The sequence below is a fragment of the Squalius cephalus genome (assembly GCF_949319135.1).
Source record: "Squalius cephalus genome assembly, chromosome: 13".
In the NCBI taxonomy this organism is placed as follows: Eukaryota; Metazoa; Chordata; class Actinopteri; order Cypriniformes; family Leuciscidae; genus Squalius; species Squalius cephalus.
The window spans coordinates 27,184,055-27,207,640 of NC_137134.1; the positions used below are offsets into that span (position 1 = coordinate 27,184,055).

At 36.9% G+C, this 23,586-nt stretch overlaps 2 protein-coding genes across 5 annotated transcripts in view; one reads left to right on the plus strand and one right to left on the minus strand.

Moving 5' to 3' along the window:
* The window catches only part of LOC307169809 (uncharacterized protein), a 294,785-nt gene that overhangs the window by 57,353 nt on the left and 213,846 nt on the right, over positions 1-23,586 (plus strand). The window lies entirely within an intron of this gene.
* LOC307169880 (uncharacterized protein) lies at positions 19,088-21,164 on the minus strand. Of its 4 annotated transcripts, none has more exons than XM_079890766.1 (5): positions 20,870-21,164; positions 20,069-20,386; positions 19,773-19,870; positions 19,589-19,662; positions 19,088-19,470 (listed from the first exon to the last, which is right to left on the minus strand). In XM_079890766.1, the coding sequence occupies exons 1-5, from the start codon at positions 20,913-20,915 to the stop codon at positions 19,407-19,409; spliced, it is 600 nt and encodes a 199-aa protein (XP_079746892.1). In that variant the 5' UTR covers positions 20,916-21,164; the 3' UTR covers positions 19,088-19,406. The 4 variants fall into 4 exon arrangements, with proteins under 4 accessions (XP_079746892.1, XP_079746893.1, XP_079746891.1 ...); XM_079890767.1 differs by having other exon boundaries at positions 19,088-19,497; XM_079890765.1 differs by having other exon boundaries at positions 19,589-19,870.

A 23,586-nucleotide genomic window follows, 5' to 3' on the forward strand; every position in this document is an offset into this window, starting at 1 on the left:
CCTCAACAGAGTAAGATTGATTGTGCCTCCAGATAGTGTAGTTATCTACCTGTAAGCCATGCTAACCAGAAGAGAAGAGAGAAATCAATACACACATGAGCCACTGAAAATACATCCACTATACAGTCCGCCACATTTTAAAGTATATGACTATTATGTATGAGTATGTGACTGAATCTGGAGTTTAAAAAATACCTTGACATGTAGATTGATCATAAACCCCTGATTAAAAATCCATTTATTATCCCATGGGTCAACTGTGATGTTTGACCTTTAGTCTAAAATAATCAGTTACATTCAGGATCACATTAAACACATTAGAACTCACTCGGTACAAAATAAACAGTCATACTTAAAACAGTCATAATGTAAAGAGGGTCATAATCATTCATCAGAATTAATTTTTCTTGTCAGTCTTCTCCAAAAGAACACACTAACAGCAGATACAAGCATTTTTCAAGAGCAGGGTTGACAACCTTAAAAGTGCCCCTATTATGGATTTTTGAAAATTAACTTTCATGCAGTTTAATGTATCTGTTTGTGAATGTTAACAGTCTGCAAAGTTGTAAATCTGAAAGTGCATCATAAAAAACGTTAGTTTATCACAAAAGAAAGTCGACTCTGAAGCGCTCAAACGAGTCGTTTGGAGTTTGAATCTATTTTTGCGAAGTTCACACGTTGCAACTTACTACAATGCGCATAATGCCCTGTGCTCTCCACTGTGAAAGTAAATTTGGTTTATTTTCACTTCCAAAGGATGAGACTGTGAAGAATCAGTGGTTAAAATTCATCTTTACCACGATACCACAGCAGTATAATGTGTGTTCCCTTCATTTTACTGACGACTGCTTCTCAAATCGTTATTATGCAGGATTCGCAAAACTCTTAGGCTATCCATTATTACTTTAGTCTTACTGAAATACTTCTGCTAATCAGTTTGTGGCCCACTATTACCTAAAACTGTCTATTATTAATGCAGATTGTCTGTCGTTCTCACTATACTTTGAGTAAAGATTAAGCATGGAGCAATATTTGCTTAACCAATGTTTATGTTACATCAGTCATTCACACTAGAGCTCGGCTATTATTCGGCTATCAGTGTTATTGATACAGTTTCCACATTTACACTGCAATGTTTTACAACGTTGTTTTTTTGTTGCAATTAGGTAATGTTGCAGTGCAACGTAAAAAAAAAATAAAAATAAAATAAAGGTTTTAGAAACCACACCTAAAATTAAAAAATAATATAACCAATATAGAAGCGTGAAAATTCCAATCATATTTTTTTACTTTAGGTAGTCAAAAAAACGTAAATATCATGTTTGTCTACGAGAACAAGACCAAACGGCAACTTTTGTGGGACGTTTTATTTAGGTGTTAAAATAACGTAATCATTATCATGGTGTCTGGAAAACTATTTCACCCAGGTCTTGCTGGTGAATGTTTACGGCCCTAATTGGGATGATAAGAATTTCGTAAATAAGCTGATCGCTGCTTTACCTAGCTTTAATTCACATTATCTGATTTTAGGTGGTGATCTAAACTGTGTAATGGACCCAAATTTGGACCGCTCCAACTCAAAACCGCAGGCCCCTTCTAAAATGGCAAATGAACTCTCAACCTTTTTGAGCCAGACTGGCTGCGTAGACCCCTGGCGCTTTTACAACCCCCATAATAAGGTTTATTCTTTTTTTTTCCACATGTACACCATTGCTACTCAATAATTTATTACTTTTTTATAGACAAAAACCTCCTTTCTTCAGTAAAGGGAGTTGAATATTCTGCTATTGTAGAGTCTGATCATGCTCCTTTATTAGATCTCTACTTTCCATCTAATTTTTACAAACCACATATGGCGATTAAATTCTTCATTATTGTCAGATGACTCATTTTGCAAACATGTATCCTCTTCAATTGACAATTTTTTTTAAATGTAACTCAACGGAGCAAGTCTCCCCCTCTCTCTTCTGGAAGACGCTGAAAGTAGTGCTCAAGGGAGACATTATATCATATACTGCTTTTATTAACAAAGAAAGGGAAAGAAAAAGGCAACAGCTAATGATATCCAAAATTGACAGTCAATACTCTACTTCTCCTACACCAGAACTTTATAAAGAAAGGATCGATCTTCAAACCCAATATAATTTAATTTCATCAAGGCTTATGGCTTATTCTCCGGTCACAAGGTTTTTTCTATGAACACGGTGATAAGGCTGGTCGACTGTTAGCCCATCAACTTAAATCCAGATCATCAGCTCAACATATTTCTCAAATTACAAATGATGCTGGGGATTTAACTATTGATCCCCTTACAATTAATAACACGTTTATGAACTTTTATTCTAGCCTTTATAAATCAGAAACCCCTAAGGATTGACACCCCTGAAATTGTAGTTTCACTAGATGCCGAAAAGGCATTTGATCGGGTGGAATGGGGTTACCTTTTTTTCGCTATGAATAAATTCGGTTTTGGCCCCAGATTTATAGAATGGATCCGTTTTCTGTATACTTCCCCAGTTGCTTCAGTGGTTACTAATAAATGGCGATCCAAACTATTTTCTCTATCAAGGGGCACTCGGCAGGGATGCCCATTAAGCCCCCTTTTGTTTACAATTGCAATTGAACCACTCTCTTTGGTATTAAAATCCACACCTACTTTTCATGGTATAAATAGGTGGGGTGTTGAACATAAGCTCTCATTATACGCTGACGACTTGATTCTTCATCTCAGACCCTTTATCATGCATCAATGATATTATCAAAATCTTGCACAATTTTGGGACCTTCTCAGGCTATAAATTGAATATCTCTAAAAGGGAATGCATGCCTGTTAACACACTTGCCAGGCATATGCCTGACTCTGCCTTCCCCTTTCACTTGGCAAGATCTGGGTTTAAATATCTGGGCATTAATATTGCACATAACTTTAAAGGACTATTTGAAAATAATTTTACTCCTCTTTTGATTAAACTTAAATCTGATCTTCAAAAATGGAGGATTCTTCATCTAACCCTGGCCGGTAGGGTGAACTGTGTTAAAATGACAGTTCTCCCGAGATTCTTATATTTATTTCAATGCCTACCAATCTTCCTTTCCAAAGCTTTTTTCAACAGATTAGACAAACTTATTTCCAGTTTTTTTATGGGATGGGAAAACTCATAGGATTCGGAAAGAGTTTCTCCAGAAACATAGGAGTGATGGGGGTTTAGCTCTTCCTAATTTCTTATATTATTATTGGGCTGCTCAAGTTCAAAAGATGATCTATTGGATGCACCCATCAGGTACCACTGATTGGTGTGAAACAGAATCTAAATCCTGCACAGCAACCTCTTTACAAGCCCTATTAACATCTAGCCTACCTATTAAAATATACATCAAATCCGGTTGTTCATTCTACTCTTAAAATATGGATTCAAATACGCCAACATTTGCACTTAAGACAAGCACTTTTGCTTCAGAGCCCAATATGCACTAATCATGCATTCCTCCCTGCCAAACTAGACTCAGCATTTAAACAATGGAAAGATAAGGGCATTGCTCAATTTGATGATCTTTATATTGATGGTCTTTTTGCTAGTTTTAATTATTTACGTTCCAAATTCAATCTTAATCAAGCTGACCATTTTTCGTTATTTTCAGATATGACATTTTGTGAGTGCCCAAAGCCCATCATTTCCTCATATTCCATCTAAGTCTCCTGCAGACTCTCTGTTTGAAGCTCCCCTCCATCTACAAGGTTTTATTTCAAGAATATATACAATTTTCATGTCTTTAAAAAGTATAGGAACAGACAAAGTTAAAAGTGGATGGGAGAAAGAGCTTGGAACATTATTATCAGAGGAGTTCTGGAGCAATGCCCTTCATAGAGTGAATGGTAGTACCTCTTGTGCCCGATTGAGTCTTATACAGTTTAATGTTTTGCACCGTGTGCACCTAAGCAGAACAAGGATTGCTTCTTTTAATCCTACTTTTGATAAGACCTGTATAAGATGTCAAATTGGAGAAGCTGATCTGACTCACATGTTTTGGACGTGCCCTACACTTACTGTTTACTGGTCAACCATATTTGATACACTCTCTCAAGTATGTAACATGCAACTGAAGCCATGTGCTGAACTTGCTATATTTGGTGCTCCAGCCGACGAATCGAATCTGACTCGAAGACAACTAAACATTATTGCTTTTGCATCCTTATTGGCTCGTAGACGGGTGTTATTACATTGGAAATCTGCAAACCCACCTAAAGCATCGCATTGGCTTCAGGATCTGATGTTATACCTACATTTGGAAAAGATTAAATATTCAATTAGAGGATCCCATAAATGTTCATATGTCTGGCAACCCTTATTATCCTATTTTTCTGCCATAAATGTACTCCCTGGGGAGTAGTGGGACTTTCATTGGTATCATAACTTTTTATTTTATACACACCTCTCTATATGACAAACTTGCGGCCTTTAAAGATCTGGCACAAGCATTCCAGGTATTTACATGTGTAGATATGTAGGGCTTGTGTTTATTGTTGTATCACTGTTACGCTTTTGATTGTGGTGTCCAACTGTTTTTCTATTTCTTCTTTTTTTTTCTTTTTTTTATCATTTTATTATTTATTTAAAAAAAAATTCATTCACTTACAAAATACAACCAAATATTGTCTCGTTTGTGTTTTATATAGCCTACCACATTTTTTAAATGTTATTAAAAAGAAAAAAATTAAGGCTTTTTAATTTTGTTATAGAATTATTCAAAATAACGTAACCTGCACGTTGGAATAAGATGTTTTAAAAATACGACCAGGCCAAATGCCAACACTTTTTAATGGGTGCATATTGGTAACCTTACAGTTTGTATCTTTCAAAGTTAAATAAATGCATACCTTTGGTGACTAAATTGTACCTTGAAGTGCTATGGTACCATAACGTACCCATAAAAATGAGTTCTCCCCACTCAGTGAAACACCCACTGAGAATCCTGCTGAATGTGCCCTAGTTATTGGCGATTCTATTAGGCTACACGTGAACGTTAAAATAGAGACACCAGCCACTAGTCATGTTTCCCGAGAGCCAGAGCACCTGACATTAAAGCAAATTTAAAAGTGCTGGCTAATGTTAATCGTAAATTCGCCAGCCAATCAACAGACCTGTGTTCGGGTTTAGTTTACTTCAGGGGTGTTCAGTGTTAGTTTACTTTAGAGGTGTTCGGGGTAACTTTACTTCAGAGGTGTTCGGGGTTACTTTACTTCAGAGGTGTTCGGGGTTACTTTACTTCAGAGGTGTTGGGGGTTACTTTACTTCAGAGGTGTTGGGGGTTACTTTACTTCAGAGGTGTTGGGGGTTACTTTACTTCAGAGGTGTTCGGGGTTAGTTTACTTCAGAGGTGTTCGGGGTTAGTTTACTTCAGAGGTGTTCGGGGTTACTTTACTTCAGAGGTGTTCGGGGTTACTTTACTTCAGAGGTGTTGGGGGTTACTTTACTTCAGAGGTGTTGGGGGTTACTTTACTTCAGAGGTGTTCGGGGTTACTTTACTTCAGAGGTGTTCGGGGTTACTTTACTTCAGAGGTGTTCGGGGTTACTTTACTTCAGAGGTGTTGGGGGTTACTTTACTTCAGAGGTGTTGGGGGTTACTTTACTTTAGAGGTGTTGGGGGTTACTTTACTTCAGAGGTGTTGGGGGTTACTTTACTTCAGAGGTGTTCGGGGTTACTTTACTTCAGAGGTGTTCGGGGTTAGTTTACTTCAGAGGTGTTCGGGGTTAGTTTAATAAAGTTTTAAGGAACACTATATCGAGTCCAACCTTTAGTTTAAACTTATAATTGTTTGTTTTACTTGCGTTTTCGCAGTTTCCCCCATTCAAAATTTGCTAAATTTGTCTCTTTCACCCGATTGCCATTGAGAAATCTCAGATTTGATTGTAGGTTTTGCAAGTTCAACATTGGTTATAGGTCGAAAGTTGAATGATGAGTACTTATGTCCTTTCGATCTCTAACAGGTTGAGTTGTTGTTGCCCATAACATGCTAGCATTCTGCTAATGAACTTTGATTGGTCAGTGAAGGACTGATTACGACCAGAGATACCGCTTGATGGCATCGTGGCATCCGAAGCGGGACCAGAAACAAAGAAAACAAAAACTCTTCTAGCACGTGTATTTACCTGTGTCAGCTGTGTTGTCGATGCCTCGAGAGAAAAGAAAGTACAGAGCGCGAAAGCACCAAAGTGACTGAAGGATTGCCGTAAAGCAGTATTTCTGGTCGTACGATGCGTATGACGTCATTGACATTTTAAAAGACTTTTTAAAGCAAATAAGTTACTCTAAAAAATCTAACACCCAGCAAAGTGTAATTTCTTTGCATCTCCTTTCGAAAACAACATTCTAATTACTAGACAAAAAATTATATCCTTAGAAAAGTGGATTTTGAGAGGTATAGCGCCATAGACCTCCATTCATTCTGCACTCGTCCTGTGAGCGCCCTCATATGGAACCAGAGTGGAACTGCAACCAGTTCAGAAGCCGGAAGTTTACTGAGAGTGGAACCTCTCCCCTTATTAGACATTCTCTGGTTTGTGGTGATACCAGTTACGTTTAACAGTCACATAAGGATAATAAGCTATTCATTGTGGAAAGTGCATGGTGAAGTGAACATCCTACCTTGGAAAAAAATCTTTTCCCGATATCTTTGGATCGGAGATGCGTCCGTTGTTCAAATTTCCCACGATCAAACAGGACACTAATACGCATGTGCACAGCAAAAATCACAACTTGTGCTTGCTGCGAATGCAAGTTATTTAAGGTGTCTCAACTGTACACAGTCTACTACTCACGGATTTGTGGCTCGCCCTCATTTTAGAAGAACACCAGGAGGTACGTTGTTAACGAATCTTATTGTAAATTGTTTTATTGTGTATTAAGTGGAATACATCAAACTGTCTTAACATGCTTAAAGTGATTCTCAATTGTAGCGGGTATGGGGTGGAATATACGATTTAATATGAATGACGTGCATCAAAATCTTTTGTTTATTTGTGATAATCTTTAAGCACTGTATTATTATTGTCTAACATGTATTATGACTGATATTTGACTAATTGCGTTGTTCCTTTTTTGTACGTTTTGGACAAAAGCGTCTTCTAAATATGTAGCCTAAAATATAATAATTATTATTATTATTTGAGTTTATAACTATAAGTGAGTTCACTTAAGACAGTAATATGTTTATCATAAATTAATTTATGAATGCTTTATTTTTAAGCAAAAATTATGCAAAAAATTTAGGCCTATTTTATCCTAAACTGTAAAAGGTTAGGTTATAGCCTATACAAATAAAGCATTGATAAATTATTTTATGCCAAAGATATTACTGTATTACTAAGTGAACTCGTTTATAGTTATAAACTTAATAATAATAATTATAATAATAATAATAATAAACAAATGGCGGTGAATCCAACCCTGGGAGCACAGAGGACAAAGGAAAGCCCAGTCAACATGAAAAAAAAAAAAAAAAAATACAAAGATGGCAAAAGAAACAGGAAGTATAACAAAAGTCCATGTATACACAGCAATTGACAGTTTGCTTGCAAAAGACTTACGTTACCTTGCAATTATTATTTGTTGAACAAATAAAAAAAACTAGATTAAAGTGAAACCGAATGAGATATTTCTCTCTTTATTGATTTAAAAGGTGTCTAAAGCAACATGAGAAGGGGAGAATCAAAGAAGCATCTAGTTACAAAGCTACATGATAATTTCTCTTACATAGGCACTTGGTAAATACATCAAAAGTCGTAGAGTAACTAGATATTTTTAGTACAACAATGAAGAACAATTTAATAAAAAAATCTCAGAGAAATGTCAGCTTCACGCTAAACACAAAAGAAGATTTTTTAAAGAAGGTTGGTAATTAAACAGTTGCTGGTCCCCATTGACATCCATAGTATTTTTTTTTTCCTACTATGGAAGTCAATGGGGTCCATCAGTCGTTTGGTTACCGACTTTCTTCAAAATATCTTCTTTTGTGTTCAGCAGAAGACAGAAAGTCATACAGGTTTGGAACAACTTGAGGGAGAGTAAATGATGAGAAAATTTTCATTTTTGGGTGAACTATCCCTTTAAACAAAATGTCGATGGAAAATCTCAAATGCTGACCAGACGATATCAGAAATATATTGTCTAGAGTAGTCTCATGACATACTGAGTAATCAAATGAACTCCTAACCTTTTCCATTTTTTCCTGACTTGAGAGCTAAATTGGCTTCTACCTAGTAACAGAAAGGTTTGCATATGAAGAACCAATCAAATTGTTCGAAAATTATAGTTAAAATTATATTAGTTTAATTATTTTTGCTGATGGGATTCTCTCTGAAAATTTTCTGAGATCCTCCAGCCGTAGTTAAAGCATATTCAAAGGCATTGTTTGGAGTCATTGCTGCACTGCAAGTTAGAGTTACGAGACCCAGGGCATGTCGATTGTAGACAAGACCCAGATATAGGAAATTAACATTGATTGTAGACGTTCTGGGATGCCAACTGTAGATGAGACCCAGATACAGGAAAACTAACATCGACTGTAGACGTTTGGGGACGTCGATTGTAGACGAGACCCAGGTAGACTTTAGTCAGGTGCGAAAAAACTAAAAAATGGATTACATTTTGGCAAGCCAGACAGGAGTCCTCGGAATCTCCCTCTGTCAGTGGATGGGAACGAGGAACCACATTGTCTTCATTCTGCCAGACTGCAGAACCCTGTTCGACAGAGGGACCATTCCAGACGGGCTTTAAAGAACTTCAGGTAGGATAACAGACTCCATACTTTTCCTTTAAAATGCTTCTAAATCAATTAATGGTTTAATTGAATTTTGGATTCTGTGAAAAAAATTATTGAAGAAAACTGGTGATCACAATTAAAATATTTAAGAGTTAAATTGTTTTTCCCTTGTCTATTAATTAAGGGCAATGATATGGTTAAATTCAAACAAGGTTGTATTTGTTGAGTATTTTATTTGTTATATTTGAGAGTGCTCCCAGCAAGATGTCAATACAACTTTTTTCCTACAAAGAGCAACTTGTCATGCTGGACACCAGATTCGGGAGGGAACATACCCCATGATGCCGTACTACTGCAACTTGCTTTGTTTAAATAAGACTTTAATTCTGATTGAAAATAAAGAAATATTAAGAGAGAAATATTAAAAGAATTAAACAAGATCAATAGATCAATATTGTTATCCCGAGATTTATGAATTTTTGCATTTTGAAATAAATTGCAGAAATTGTCACTTTTGTTTTTGCCCCCATTTTTCATGGGCTGAACTCAAAGATCTAAGACTTTTTCTATGTACACAACAAAGGCATATTTCTCTCAAATATTGTTTGCAAGTCTGTCTAAATCTAAAGGTCCTGCCAATATCCAGTAACTTCACACAGCCATTGAAGAGGAGAGGACCAACATTCCACAGGCCACAATCAACTTTCTTGTGCTTTTCTTTCTCTTGAATGAGAACACAGATGTAATTTAAAAACTCGAACACTTTTGAAACTCTTCCTGCACTGATAGCAAGTGTGTGGCTTCTCTCAGTTAGAGTTTTTTTGTGTGCAGCTTCCCTTCTGGTGCTGCTTTAGTTCACCCTGTGTAAAACATGCTTTTCCACAAACAAAGCACACATGATTCTTCACACCACTGTGTTTTTTCTGGTGTAATCTTAAACTATTTGGCCAAGAAAATCGCTTTCCACACAAACAGACGTAAGGCTTCTCCTTTGAATGAACGTTCATGTGCTTCTTCAGGGAACCTGCCGAAATAAATTTTTTACTGCACTGATTACAGTTAAATGTTTTTTCTCCAGAATGAGAATGCAGGTGTACTCTAAAAGAACCTGCCAATCTGAAACTCTTTCCACACTGATCACATGTGTATGGCTTCTCTCCAGTGTGGATGTTCATGTGATCATTAAGGGCTCTTTTTCGTGTGAAACACTTGCCGCACTGATCACATGTGTACGGCTTCTCTCTGGTGTGGATTTACATGTGATCATCAAGGACTACTTTTAGTGTGAAACTCTTCCCGCACTGATCACACGTGTACAGCTTCTCTCTGGTGTGGATTTTCATGTGATCATCAAGGACTACTTTTAGTGTGAAACTCTTCCCGCACTGATCACATGTGTACGGCTTCTCTCCAGTGTGGATGTTCATGTGATCATTAAGGGCTCTTTTTCGTGTGAAACACTTGCCGCACTGATCACATGTGTGCGGCTTCTCTCTGGTGTGGATTTACATGTGATCATCAAGGACTACTTTTAGTGTGAAACTCTTCCCGCACTGATCACACGTGTACAGCTTCTCTCTGGTGTGGATTTTCATGTGATCATCAAGGGCTACTTTTACTGTGAAACTCTTCCCACACTGATCACATGTGTGTGGCTTCTCTCCAGTGTGGATTTTCTTGTGTCTTTTAAGGAGATATTTTATGACAAAACTTTTCCCGCATTGATCATGTGTGCAGCTCCTCTCCAGTGTGGATCTTTATGTGATAATTAAGGGTTCTTTTTTGTGTGAAACTCTTCCCACACTGATCACATGTGAAAGGCTTCTCTCCAGTGTGGATTTTCATGTGTGACTTAAGGGATCCTTTAGGTGTAAAACTCGTCCCACAATGATCACATGTGAATGGCTTCTCTCCGCTATGAACGGTCATGTGATCTTTAAGATTTTGTTTGTATGGGAAGCTTTGTCCACACTGAGAGCAAGTGAAAATTTTGATGGCTCTTCTTAGCACAAGTTTACTTCCCGTCTGTGAGCAACTCAAAGATTTTTCTTCAGTTTTGACACGATGTTCCTCCTCCGCTTCATCCAGTTCTTCACTCTCCTTAATCTCTTCCATCAGATCTAACATAAAAGTAAAAAACTTTTAATTTTCAGTAAATCATCAAAAAAAACTTTTTAAAACATTTGCTCTAATATAGTATAATCATCAAAAAACATTTTTTTTTAAAACATTTGCTCTAATATAGTTATATTAATAGTTAGCGTTCTTGTTGTGAACATGCCTTAACACTTATTAACACCATACAAGTTAAAGTTTGATTACAAACAAAGACTGGGGAAAAAAAATCATGCTTTTAACAGTAAAACAGTCAAATTTAATTTTCTGAAGTAAATGCAAGGGGATTGTTATGCAGTTGTTCTGGGTGGGTGCATAAAACCTGTCAAAAGAGCCCACCTCCAACCTCTGATTTCTGCTCTCTAAATGGTTTGCTCTGCTCCTGTCTGCCTCATTGCTTCTGCTGTTGTTGCTGGATCATTGCTTGAATCATTATTTACTATCATTCCTTGTTGTTTATACTGCTAAATATGGGCTAACTTACTCAACATCACACATTAACCTGACATCACTAGTTTCAATCTAAATCATTATTGATAGCACAACACGCTAGTAATTCGCTAGCCTGTTAGCGTGCCATCTGTGCGCTCATTATCATGATAAGCAATTATCTCTGTGGTTAAAACATTTACACACAGCACAGCACGCCACAGGAAAAGTGTTCAGAAACACCGCATCGACAACAAATATTTATATTGATTGAATTTGAATATAAAAAATGTTGTAACTTCTCAGTATTGATTTCATGTTTAAGTGTTTAACTCCATTAATTTGAATGGCATATTTCATCTAAATGTTTATATCAGAAGTAAAACATAGTTTAAATCATTATTTTATTTATTTAAACTGGTATTTGCGTCAGTTTCACTAAACGGCCCAACGCGCTTGCTGGCGCGGACATTTAAGATGGGATGGATATTTGCTTCATGTGATAGGTTTGGTGAGTAAAAGTATATTTGTATAATCTTTGTGTATATGTTTATTTTTCTTTAGATTCTGTCTAAAAGTGACCAAAAAGACACTAACTTAACTCCAGCTCACCATCGGTGTCGCCAAACTGCTCCATCTCTAAAACGCTCGTACGCATGGGTTAGAGTTTGCGTTCAGGTGCGCAAATTTTCCCATCAAGTTTGTTTTTATAAATCACAACTTATGCGTCGGAAGTGGCGTACGCCTCTTTCAGGGCCTGTTTTGTGCGTACGCAACGGTTATAAATGAGGCCCCTGACCTGTTGAAAAGAGATGGTATTCATCCCTCCTGGGATGGTGCTGCTCTTCTCTCTAGTAATATGGCTCATAGTCTTAGAGCTCAAACATGACAATCTGGGGCTCAGGTCAGGAAGCAGACAGACTGGCTTAACCGACTGTCTGCTAGCGGCCTCGCGTCACCAAGGTCAGATAAATCCTATCACATAGAGCCTCTTTCACCTAGAAATCATCATATATAGACTGTGTCTGTTCCCCGAATTAGGACATACAAAAAACTTCCAAACCCATCTAAGGGTAAAAATTTAATTGATGTTCAACAACTAAAAAACAGATATAATACAAATGAGCAAATTATAAAGCTTGGGTTGCTGAATATTAGATCCCTTACTTCAAAAGCACGTATTGTTAATGATATGATTACAGACTATACTATAATCTAGATGTGCTGTGTTTGACAGAAATCTGGCTAAAACCAAACGATTACATTACTTTAAATGAGTCCACCCCCCAAGATTACTGTTATAAACATGAGCCTCGTCTGAAAGACAAAGGGGGAGGTGTTGAATGACTAAGACTTCTAGTTTCAAATATAATTCTTTTGAAGTGTTGGCTCTTAATATAGCAATATATAGTGTAAATGATAAATCATGTTTGAGATTTGTGCTAGCTACTGTATACAGGCCACCAGGGCACCAGACTTTATCAATTTATAGACTTTTTACCTTCAGTAGTTCAGATTGAGCTGATCAACAAACGGACAGGGAACTACGTCATCACGTTGAAAGGTCACGCCGGCAGAAGTAGAAGCAGCAGAAGCGCCCACTGTTTACAATGCGACCGTACGTAGGAGGATAGTTCAAATTGTATTGTTTGCTGTTATATATAGTAGGCTAATAGTATTCAGTGAATATGAATATGAATAGTATATGAATAACATTCTGATGAATATGAATAGTAGTTAAAATAGTATTGCCGGCGCAACCTTTCAACGTGATGACGTAGTTCCCTGTCCGTTTGTTGATCAGCTCAATCCAAACTATTGAAGGTAAAAAGTCTATAAATTATATATATTTTTTGAAAATGACCTATCGTTTCGCTAGATAACAACCTCTTCTTCAGCTGTGATCGCGTACAGCCCGTTTAAACACTTCAAAGACTTTTGAAACTGCATTGATTCGGACTTAAAATCGATGGTCACCAATGAAGTCCGTTGTTAGAAGAAAAATCCAGAAATGTTTTCCTCAAAAAACATAATTTCTCTCCCACTGAGGAAAAAAAGACATGGATATCTTGGATGGCATTGGGGTGAGTAAATTATTGGGAAATTTTCATTTTGGGGTGAACTAATCCTTTAAGGGGTCATAACATCTAAGGCTAAATGTAGCTCTTAACTGGCTGAGTTACATGGTGATTAACACTAAACAGTAGAAAATCAGTCCAGTCTCCCCAGCTGTAAATGCCACTGGCTGTTAAAGTCTTGTGTTGATAACACTTAGTATTTCATAATGCTCTCAGATACATGACGAGTGTGGTAGAGCTTATGGACTGATGCTCTGGGATGGTTGAGTAGGCGTAGGCGGCGGCGGCGGCGGGGGACGGGGGGATCTCTTAATGTGCATGTGCACGCCATCGGTGTTCTCGCTGGTTCGAGTTTTTGAAGTTTGCGCAGAAAGAACTTAAGAATTTTCTGTAAAAACGGTGTCGTGTAAGCGGCCCCTAAGTTAATAACTAATGATCGTTGCAACGGAAGTGAATCAATCAAACTAACTTTAGCTGGACAAAAACTTTATTCTAGAGCTGCTATAAAGCCAAAACTCTTTACTTTAATTTCCTATTATCAATGTAAAGCTGCTTTGGAACAATCTACATTGTTAAAAGCGCTATTTGAATGAGGATGACTTGACTTGATATTTTGTTGTATTGTGCACCATATTGCATTTGTAGTAAGACATTTATTGAACCGTTCAAAGCTGTTCACACAGAAAATTCAGTTATTTATACAACCTCATGTTGTTCAAAGCATTTATTATTTTTCAAAGCATTTTATTATTTATTTATTATTTTTAACTTCTCAGTGTTTTGTTTTGGAATAAATATATATATATATATATATATATATATATATATATATATATATATATATATAGTGCTGCAGAAGAATAAATTCATCCAGCTTTTTTTAATGATAAGGGTGAATGAACTATTTTTGGGGGAACAATCCCTTTAACTGCTACATAATAGCACTCCAGCAAACCACCACTCAGATACAATCAACTGTGCCATTATCTTTAAAAAAAACTGTACTTTTGATACTAAAGCAGTTTTAATATTTGTGAGCATCTTTAGTAAAATTCTAATTTTATGTAGGTATGACAAATGTTATACTGACTGACTAACCTTTAAAGAACTGCAAAAGTTTTATAACTTTAATGTTTCACAGTATCATAAATGAAGAATCAAAAATAAACACCAACCTATCTGTTCTTCAGTCTCTTCAAGCTTCACTCTGAGGGGTTCTTGATCAGGATCACTCCTGTTCTCACTGTAATCTTCAATAAACTCAATTTTTACAGATTTCTCACAGTAATCTTCAATAAACTCCATTTTTACAGGTTTCTCACAGTAATCTTCAATAAACTCCATTTTTACAGGTTTCAGTTCTTCCTGCTGGTCTGAATGCATCTCTTCACTTATTAATAGTGATAGCTTAAAAAATTCGTGAAGTTTAAAATACTTTGCAAATCTTTTGTTTTGAAACAGCTTCTGTTCAGTGCGTGTCTCTTCTACTGTTTCTGGTGGTTTGGGAAATCAACTTAAAGAGTGCCGTTCCGCCACCCACTGGTCTGGAGTGTGAAGAGCACAGCTTAAAGGAGAACTCCGGTCAATTTTAACATTGAGCTCATTTTTTTGTACATTTGGAGTGCTGTCAATACAGAGAACAACGACAAAAATCGGTGTTGCCTACACCGAGTTATTCTATTTTTAAAATTTGCACCCTGTTGACTTCAATGGGGCAAGTACTAAACCTGCTTTTAGCCTCTTAACATCCTTGATGTGTCATTACAAGTGCACAGGTAATGTGAGTGATTCCTTCAGAGTGAACACGAGTGAATCTGACTGCAGTAGATGTGAAAGATATGTATAAAAATTATGTTATTTAAGCCAGCGCAAATACCTGTTTACATCCTGTTTTTCGGTTGAAGTCCAAAGTAGTCGATTGCCGAGTTCATGCGCGTGATCATAGGTAACTAAACCTATGCGCGTGAACTCGGCAATCGACTACTTTGGACTTCTACCGAAAACAGGATGTAAACACAGGTATTTGCGCTGGCTTAAATCAGTTACAATCATATAACCTAGTCAACGAGCTACAACCCAATTCTCCTCAAAACGAGCTTTATAATATTAATTTGTCTCTATAACCAGCCGAATGAGAGACAAGTTCAAATAAGGGGGCCGTCTGCAAAGTGCAAAATCCCCAAACCCTTCTGCACATTTTATATTATTATTCAATAGCTTCACTGTGACACACGGTATACTCTCACCAAATTAAGTTCACACATCACTACTCTCCTGCTGGTTATACTACAATAATTAGTTTGATAATTAATGCATAATTTGTATGATTATTTATTATGAAATAAAATCAATAACTTCACCCTTTTTAGAAAAAGGTTGTAAAATGGTTGTAATTATTATGTTAGCTGCCTATGGTAACAATACAATTTGTCTAAAGCATAGGCCTACTTATTTTTTATGTGCAATTACTTCTCAAACTAAGTTTTGTATAACTAACATTAGAGCAGTGATGTGTAAACTAAATTTGGTGTGTTACAGTGAAGTTATTGAATATTCTTTAAAATGTGCAAATGCAGTGTAGTATGACCAGTGGCAGTGGGTCACCATTGATGTGTAAACTGAATTGGGTGACACTACAGTTTGTAACATTGAAGTTAATGACTATTTTTGTATTTTTGACTATGAGTTGATGCTGTAGTCGTTGGGTCGTTTGGGTTATATTGCACTTTGCAGACGGTCCCTTCGAACTTGTCTCTCAGCCGCCTGCTCATAAAGATCCATTTAGCCTATATTATAAAAGCTTCATACTTTGACATTTAAATTCCAATGGTCTGAAGGTGATGGTGTCACATCTGGAACGTCGACATCATTCCATCTCTCTTCAGATGTGCTGGTTGACATCTCAGCTTTAATACCAGTTCTCGCTCTCCCCCCGTCCTCTGGCTCTTGGTGTTCTGCTGGCAGAACCTCTCTTGGAAGTTGAGGGACGGGGATCCTTTCCTGATGAGGTGCTGTCATCATGTCCCTCAGTATAACGATTTTCATAGAGAGGATCATACAATTACCCAAAAGTTTCTTTTATGGGTAACAAAAAAATTACCTGTAATAATTCTGTGGGGAAATAGAAAAGTGACTTTATTTATTTGTTAAATATTGTAGACATAGGTCCGATCAAAATCCATGTGAAAACAGCTTATATTTATCTAAATAAAATTACGTGTATGGGTAGTGTAACTATGACGTGTTAAGCCCCGCCCCTCACTCCCGGTTCCGAAACTGTGGTTGAAACTGCTGGTGCTGTGGGTCTACTATTGGTATCAGAGGGCGGTCAAAACAGAATGTGTTTTCATAATCAGTCAAAAGGGGGAGCCAAAGAAATGTCATCGTCATCAGAAGAGTCATGTGTTGCTGTACAACACCACCCCAAAAAATATTAGTTACTGGTAAAATATAATATGATGAGATATTTGCCATTTTATATGTTACTTGCAAATACTTTTATTTCATCAAACTACAGATTTACGTTTGGTCATCAAAGAAGAAAGATGCTTTGTGTTCCCAGATAAGTGTAGTTACAACATCTACCAGCAGGGGCGAACAGGCTGTTCAGTAACTAACCAGAAGAGAACAGAGAAAACACCATATATATTGGTCATACACCCCTGATAAAATGCATTTAATACACCATGAAGATTAACTTTGTGTGATGTCTGACCTTTTGACCTTTAGTCAGAATCCATTTGTCTCTAGTTAATGCAGATGTTTAGATTATTTTTCAATAATCCTGACTATTCCAGAAGAAAATGTTAATGTCACGAACACACGTTCACATGTAAAAAAAGCAGAAGTAACAGCATCTTTTTGACACTTTTAGCTCCTGACAGCTTCGTGAAGGACTGCTTATAAGCATTTAGCAGAAGTGCATTAAACCGCAGTGTGTTTAAAGGTTAAAGTGTTTCTACACAAACAGTTCTTCTCTCTCATCTCTTTATTGATACTTGCACAAAATACATCTTTGGTTGATGTAAAGCCTTCAGATTGTTGTATTAAACTCGATCATCTCTTGCTGAAAAGCTTTTGATATAGTGATTCACTGACTGATGCAGCTGATGTTGGTGGTTTAGTTGCTCTGTGGAGTTTCATTATGGTTTGTGAAGAGCAGCGAAACACTAAATGAAATTGGTGATGAATTTCACAATGGAGAGACTTGATAAGGCCAAACATCTGTGAATCATGGGCTTCAACAGACGTGAATTTCAAAATGTGCATATAGTCATATATAGTCAATAGTTGTGATGAGAGATAAATATCAAACTAAGAGAAGGGAGGAACATAAACGGAAGAGCTGTCTAAACTTCACACATTATTTTTGTGTTTGTGACTGTGGTCATTTGTTTTTCTTCTCAGCTTCTCAAGTCCCTATTCTAGTGGTCAATTCTTATTAGAACTGCAGTGTGTTTTACAGAAACACCAGCAGCCATGATGAGATTAATGTTTGACAAATTTTTAAAGCTGGAATGTGTAGGCCTATTCACTAAAGTGATTCTCTCTATAATACTTCTTTTCATGTAATAGTTGAATCCAAGTCATGTGTGTTTTATTTTATTTATCACATTAATATTGATTCCCCACAGTGGCTAAGGCTCTTTGACAGTGCATTCATCTTTCTTCCCGGGTTTCGGCACCAGTCTAACGCAGTTCAGATGTTATGGGAAGAAGGAGGCGGGAACCGGCGAACATTCAAACATATTTAATGATAAAAATAAAACAAATACAAAACGAAAGTAAAAGACAGCTCCTCACGGACGACTGCTGTCATAACAAAATAAAATAAAACAAAACCCAACACAAGTTCAGGCCTGTCCTCTCTCGCTCTTCACTGTCATCGCTCCTCCTTTATGCTAAGTTCCGCTCCTCTGTGAGAGATACGAGACCGGTGCGTCGCGTAGGTGTCGCTCATTAGTAATCACCCCACCGGCCTCGTGCCGCTCTCTCACGGCCCTCGGCCTCGTCCTGCTCGCCACACTAATATACAGTGAATATTTGTATTGCTGGTGGGGGTGCTTGAGAGGTGCCAAACACTAGAAAGGGGTGCATGCTGCAAAAAGTTTGGGAACCTCTGTTGTAGATAAAAAAATGTCTGCTAAATAAACAAGGTTAAGTAAAAATACATTCCAAAGATAAATGTGCATAGCAATAACTATATGACTGAATAATTTATTATATCAATAAGAGTTTGAGTAACTGAGTTGAGGATATACAGAAAAAATAAAAAGTTTTTAGTACCACATACATGTTTCGCTTAATGTTTTGGAACCTGTTTATTTAAATGTATTATGTGAAGGTATGGTAACCCATAGGCCTACTCAGAATTTGTTCAGTTTTTTTCCATTTTTGCAGTGGTGCCTGGGGAGCGAATAGGGGTTAGGTGCTTGCTCAAGGGTTACTAGTCTGACTCTCTAACCATTACAAACAAACCGATTCACAAGAATGAGCCTGATTTTCCAGAGCTATACGAGAGGGCAGAGAGTGTTTGTTTAACTCTGATCGAAGTGAAGTTGCACAATACAAATGTGATGATAAAACATTGATCAGTTTGCTTTACTAAAACTCTCCGCTATATCTTGTTATTCTGATCATTTTCTCACTGATTCTTTCACATGATCCCTGCAACAAGACTTATCTTACAATAATACAAAGGAATACAAAACAAAAATCATATTTATTGAATGTCATATTAATCACATTGGTTAAGGCACTATTTTTATGTAAAGCTGCTTTATACAATTTGTATAATGAAAAGAACACACAATTTATTTTAAAGGAATAGTTTTTGTAATGGAATAAAATGTATTCACAATTACTGAAATAACATTTATTAATAAAATATATTTATTCAAGAGGATAATGTATTTACTCAAAGCAGTTGTTCAAGAACATCTCCACTTTCCTGAGTATCTGATTAATCAGAGTTTGATGGCGTTTGCTCTCTCTTCTTCTGTTGAAGACTTCTGGATCTGAATTCATAAACCAGAACAGCAACAGTCGCCGCGCCCACCAGAGCAGAGAGAGCCAATCGGATCACAGCTTCAGTAAAACCACAGCAGCGACAGTCTTGTGAGAGAATTGTTTTTATAACTTTAGAAAACAGAAATATGTTTCAATTTGTGAAAAAAAGGTCAAATCTATAGTGCCATTGCTGTACCTGAATGTGTCGAACAGAGTCCTCTGATGTCCAGATGTGTGGTCTGGCTGCTGATGGTATTGTTCAGCACACAGCTGTATGAATCATCCAGACAATCCAGAGGTAGAGAGAGACTGATATCAGACACACTGATGCTGGACAATACACTGATTCCTTTGTACCAGGAGAGAGTCGCATCACTTACATTCAACACTGAACACACTAATGAACATTTAGACACTGATGATCCTGATGAGGATGATGATGAACAGTCTATGATGATGATAGGAACAGGCAGACGACCTGAAAATATTGAAAAATAATTCAAAATACAGTAAATAAGAGAGCTGTGATATTTGTCAGATATTTGCCATGTTCATATTTAAAATGGAGTTTATGACAAAAGTTCACAAATTAATATGTATGTCATCATCTATCATTTCATAATATTTACAATGTTAAAGATGAATATGTCAACAGGGCAAGTAACTGTTAACTCACCATAGACAGTAATATTAAACATGTTTAATTGAGTCTCTTTGTTCATGCTGGTGACTTTATAGAGTCCGGAGTCTGTGTTTCTGGTGTTTGTGATGGTCAGAGATCCAGTCTTCTCATCCAGCTTCAGTCTGTCTCTGAATCTCTCATTAACATGAATTAATGTGATCGGATTCTCCCCTCTCTTCAGTTCAGCTATGAGCGCGTCTTTAAGTCCGAACTTCAGCATTATTATTTCATCTCTCTGTATTTCAGTAAGATCAATATTTAGAGTGACTGGATCTCCCTCCATCACAAACAAACACTCAGTACCAAACACACCTGGAAAACAGACAGAAACAGAAACCAAAGGAAAGTCAGTTCTGTTCATCTTCACAAGTCTCTGTTTAGCTGTTTATTGTTCATGCCATACAAAAGTCTCCAAGCCTGACTGTCTCTACAGTAACAAACTCTGAAGTTGAAGTAGATTTGATACTATTTTAAATGGGCAAAATAACATCTTAGTGAGAACAATAATGTGCTAGAAGCGGTGATATTTCTAGGAGAGTTTTCCTATTTTTCTATAAATAGGATTGTGTTTAAGTGATGTTTAAATAGACTCATTGGAACCTTAAATGTCTCAAAATGTCTCCAGTTAATTGACTGATCTGCCAGCAACATTAGGCTAATTATTGTTTTTATTATTAATTAATTATTAATATTAATTATTTATCACATATGGCGCATTTAAATCATCATTTAGTAAACATTTAGTCTGTACTAAAAACAAAATAAGTGAAATCTCGAAAACACATTATAACTTACCGGCCAGACGCCACGAGCACAAACAGAAGACGATCGCGTGAAACATTTTCCTCCCCAGTTCGCGGAACAGTTTCAAAAACAACTTAAATTTTGACCAGGTGAAAATAAACACAACATTAATGTTGTAATAATAACGGTAAGATCCCTGCTTTCTTCAGAAAACACTCTGTGATTTTTTATGACGAAGGAGAGTCTGGACCTGAAGCTTAGGCTACAGTTTATAGTTTTTGAACTTTAGGCTACAATATTTTCCTCATCATCATTATAAAGCATTAAGACCTGCACAGACACAGGATGAGCTGCGCCCTCTGCTGGCTTCACGAACACCCCGGGCCCTTTTCCTTCCAAAACTGAGCTCGGTCAAGGAGTAGCCCAAGAAGAGCTCGGTCTTCTTGGGATGAGACGAGAGAGACACCTCTCTGTGAGGTGTATTTTTATTCGACATGTTAATGTGGATTAAGAGCAAAGTATGTTATTAATATACAAACCTTCAAATAAGTAAAAGTGATTGTTGAGAAGGTTTCCTCAAATTCAGGTTTTTAAGGCCAAAAATATAACAGAGAAATAGAGAGCTGTTAAAAACGAATGTGGTTCCATACTCATAACCATAATAATTGGTAGCCTAACTAGAAAAAGGTTTTATTTTAAGAAGAAAAAAAGTCCAAGACAGAAATGTGAAGGGAAATGACATTAAAGATGTAATAGCAGAAAGTAGTTAAATGCTTTGCAAAATTATGATCATTTTGATGAATTAATTATACAAAAAAATATACCAAGCAGTGTGTGTGCACTGTGCAGTGTACACAAATAAACACTGACAACAGAACAAACAGAAAGCAGAATGGAGATTAGTGGTCAACTGATAGGCTATTTCAACAAGGACAATATATAGGCTGATATTTTGTATTTTTAAAATATCAGCATTGGCTGATAAGTTTTTCTGATTAACAGATGTGTTACAAATGGGACTTTTATTTTGATGGGCAGTTTTGAGAACATATAAGCACCTCATAACACAGTGCTCACATTCTTAGTTTACGGTCTTTATTTAACAGTCTAATACGTTATTAGATACACAAAGAAATAAAACCTTAAGTGTATAGCGTTTGCTTTTATATTACAAGTAACAGAAAGGCAAACAATAACTTAAACGTACAGTATGGCATTTTTCGCCACTAGGGGTCGCTAACCTATTTACAATAACAAAGGCGTAGATTGATGACGCAACATTTGCTAAGAATTATGGATCTTGTCGTCAACGTCAAGCCGACTGATCTAATAATGTTTATGGATGACTGAATACATCGATGCTTTTATCATGACTGTGATATGAAGCAGTTTGGGATTGGTAAGAGACAGCTATCAGCTCCACACGCAACGCGAGTCCCGCGGATATAACAGGAATATGGACATTTCATTCTACCGAACTACACGCAGAATTACTCACAGGTCAGTTTATTAGACAAATTAAACTTGTGAGGTAACGCAGCGCTGTTTCACTTGGTCTTACATTACACTATCACACTAAACTGCATTTGAATGTGTTGAAATATATGTGTTACGTTAGTCTGTCTGTATGAGACTAGCAGTAAGCTAGATCAACATTAGAATAACATACAGAACATATTATAACATTTTATCATTGTTGAACTATAAATCATTGATTAGTTTTATGTAAATGTGCTCACCTGTTAAATAAAGTACATGTAGGAGCGGTCAAAGTCTCGGACGTGGAGCTCTCGTTTATATACTGTCTATGGGAGCTCTCGGCATCTCGAAAACACCGCGGTGATATTGATTCTCGTTTTAGGTCTCCTTTATTTTTTATCCAAAGTTTGCTTGCCATGGTCCATAATGTTTGAACGAAACAACAACAGCGTGCAAATAGACATTGCGAACTACACAGTGGTCCGCGTCAGTCGCTTTGGTTACTATCAGACGGCTCTGGTTCATAGCTCTGGTTGCCATAGCAGCATGATCGGAAACCAGGGACAACGCGGATATGACGCCGTTGGCGGCGACAAAACGGAAATAAAGAAACGGGATGTTTCTCGAATTAAATTACAAATTGCTCCTGGTTTGAAAGTTGTTGGAAACAGTCGGGATAATGTAAGTACACAACTAAAAAAATATATATATAACAGTGATTTTTGCTATTTTTAAAGCAAAAAAGTTACATATTGTGCCTTTAACAATAACTAATTTTCTCATTTACTGTCAACATTCAGCATTCCTTTCCCTGAGGGCAGATTTTCCCATGGTGATTTACTCTGTGTCCGTGGTATACTTTTTGCGCGCCTGAGTAGTCTATTGTAGTCTCCAATAGACTCGATTTTTTCCTAAAATCGGACAGGGGGAGATCTAGGACTGACTTATGGGCTAACCTCGGGTTCACTGCCCCATCAGTCCGCACCCCAAACACCCATTTGTTCGGAAGCTCTCAGAATGGAATCAATCCAGTCCGCACCCCACAGAACCTCATATTTAATTACACATCTGTTATGGAAAAATGTATCTTTTCTTTGTATTTTATTTTCAATGATTTAACAAATGAATGCCATACATTCATTTGGCTGCATTTTGAGTTTCTTTTATGATGCTGATACAGCTGGAAGGGTGTGTGTGAGACTTCAGAGGTGATAAGATTCCTGAGCTGGGGAGGGGTCAAGGGGGGTTCCTTTGTTCCTTGTGTTTGGAGTGGGTAACAGAGATAGCTT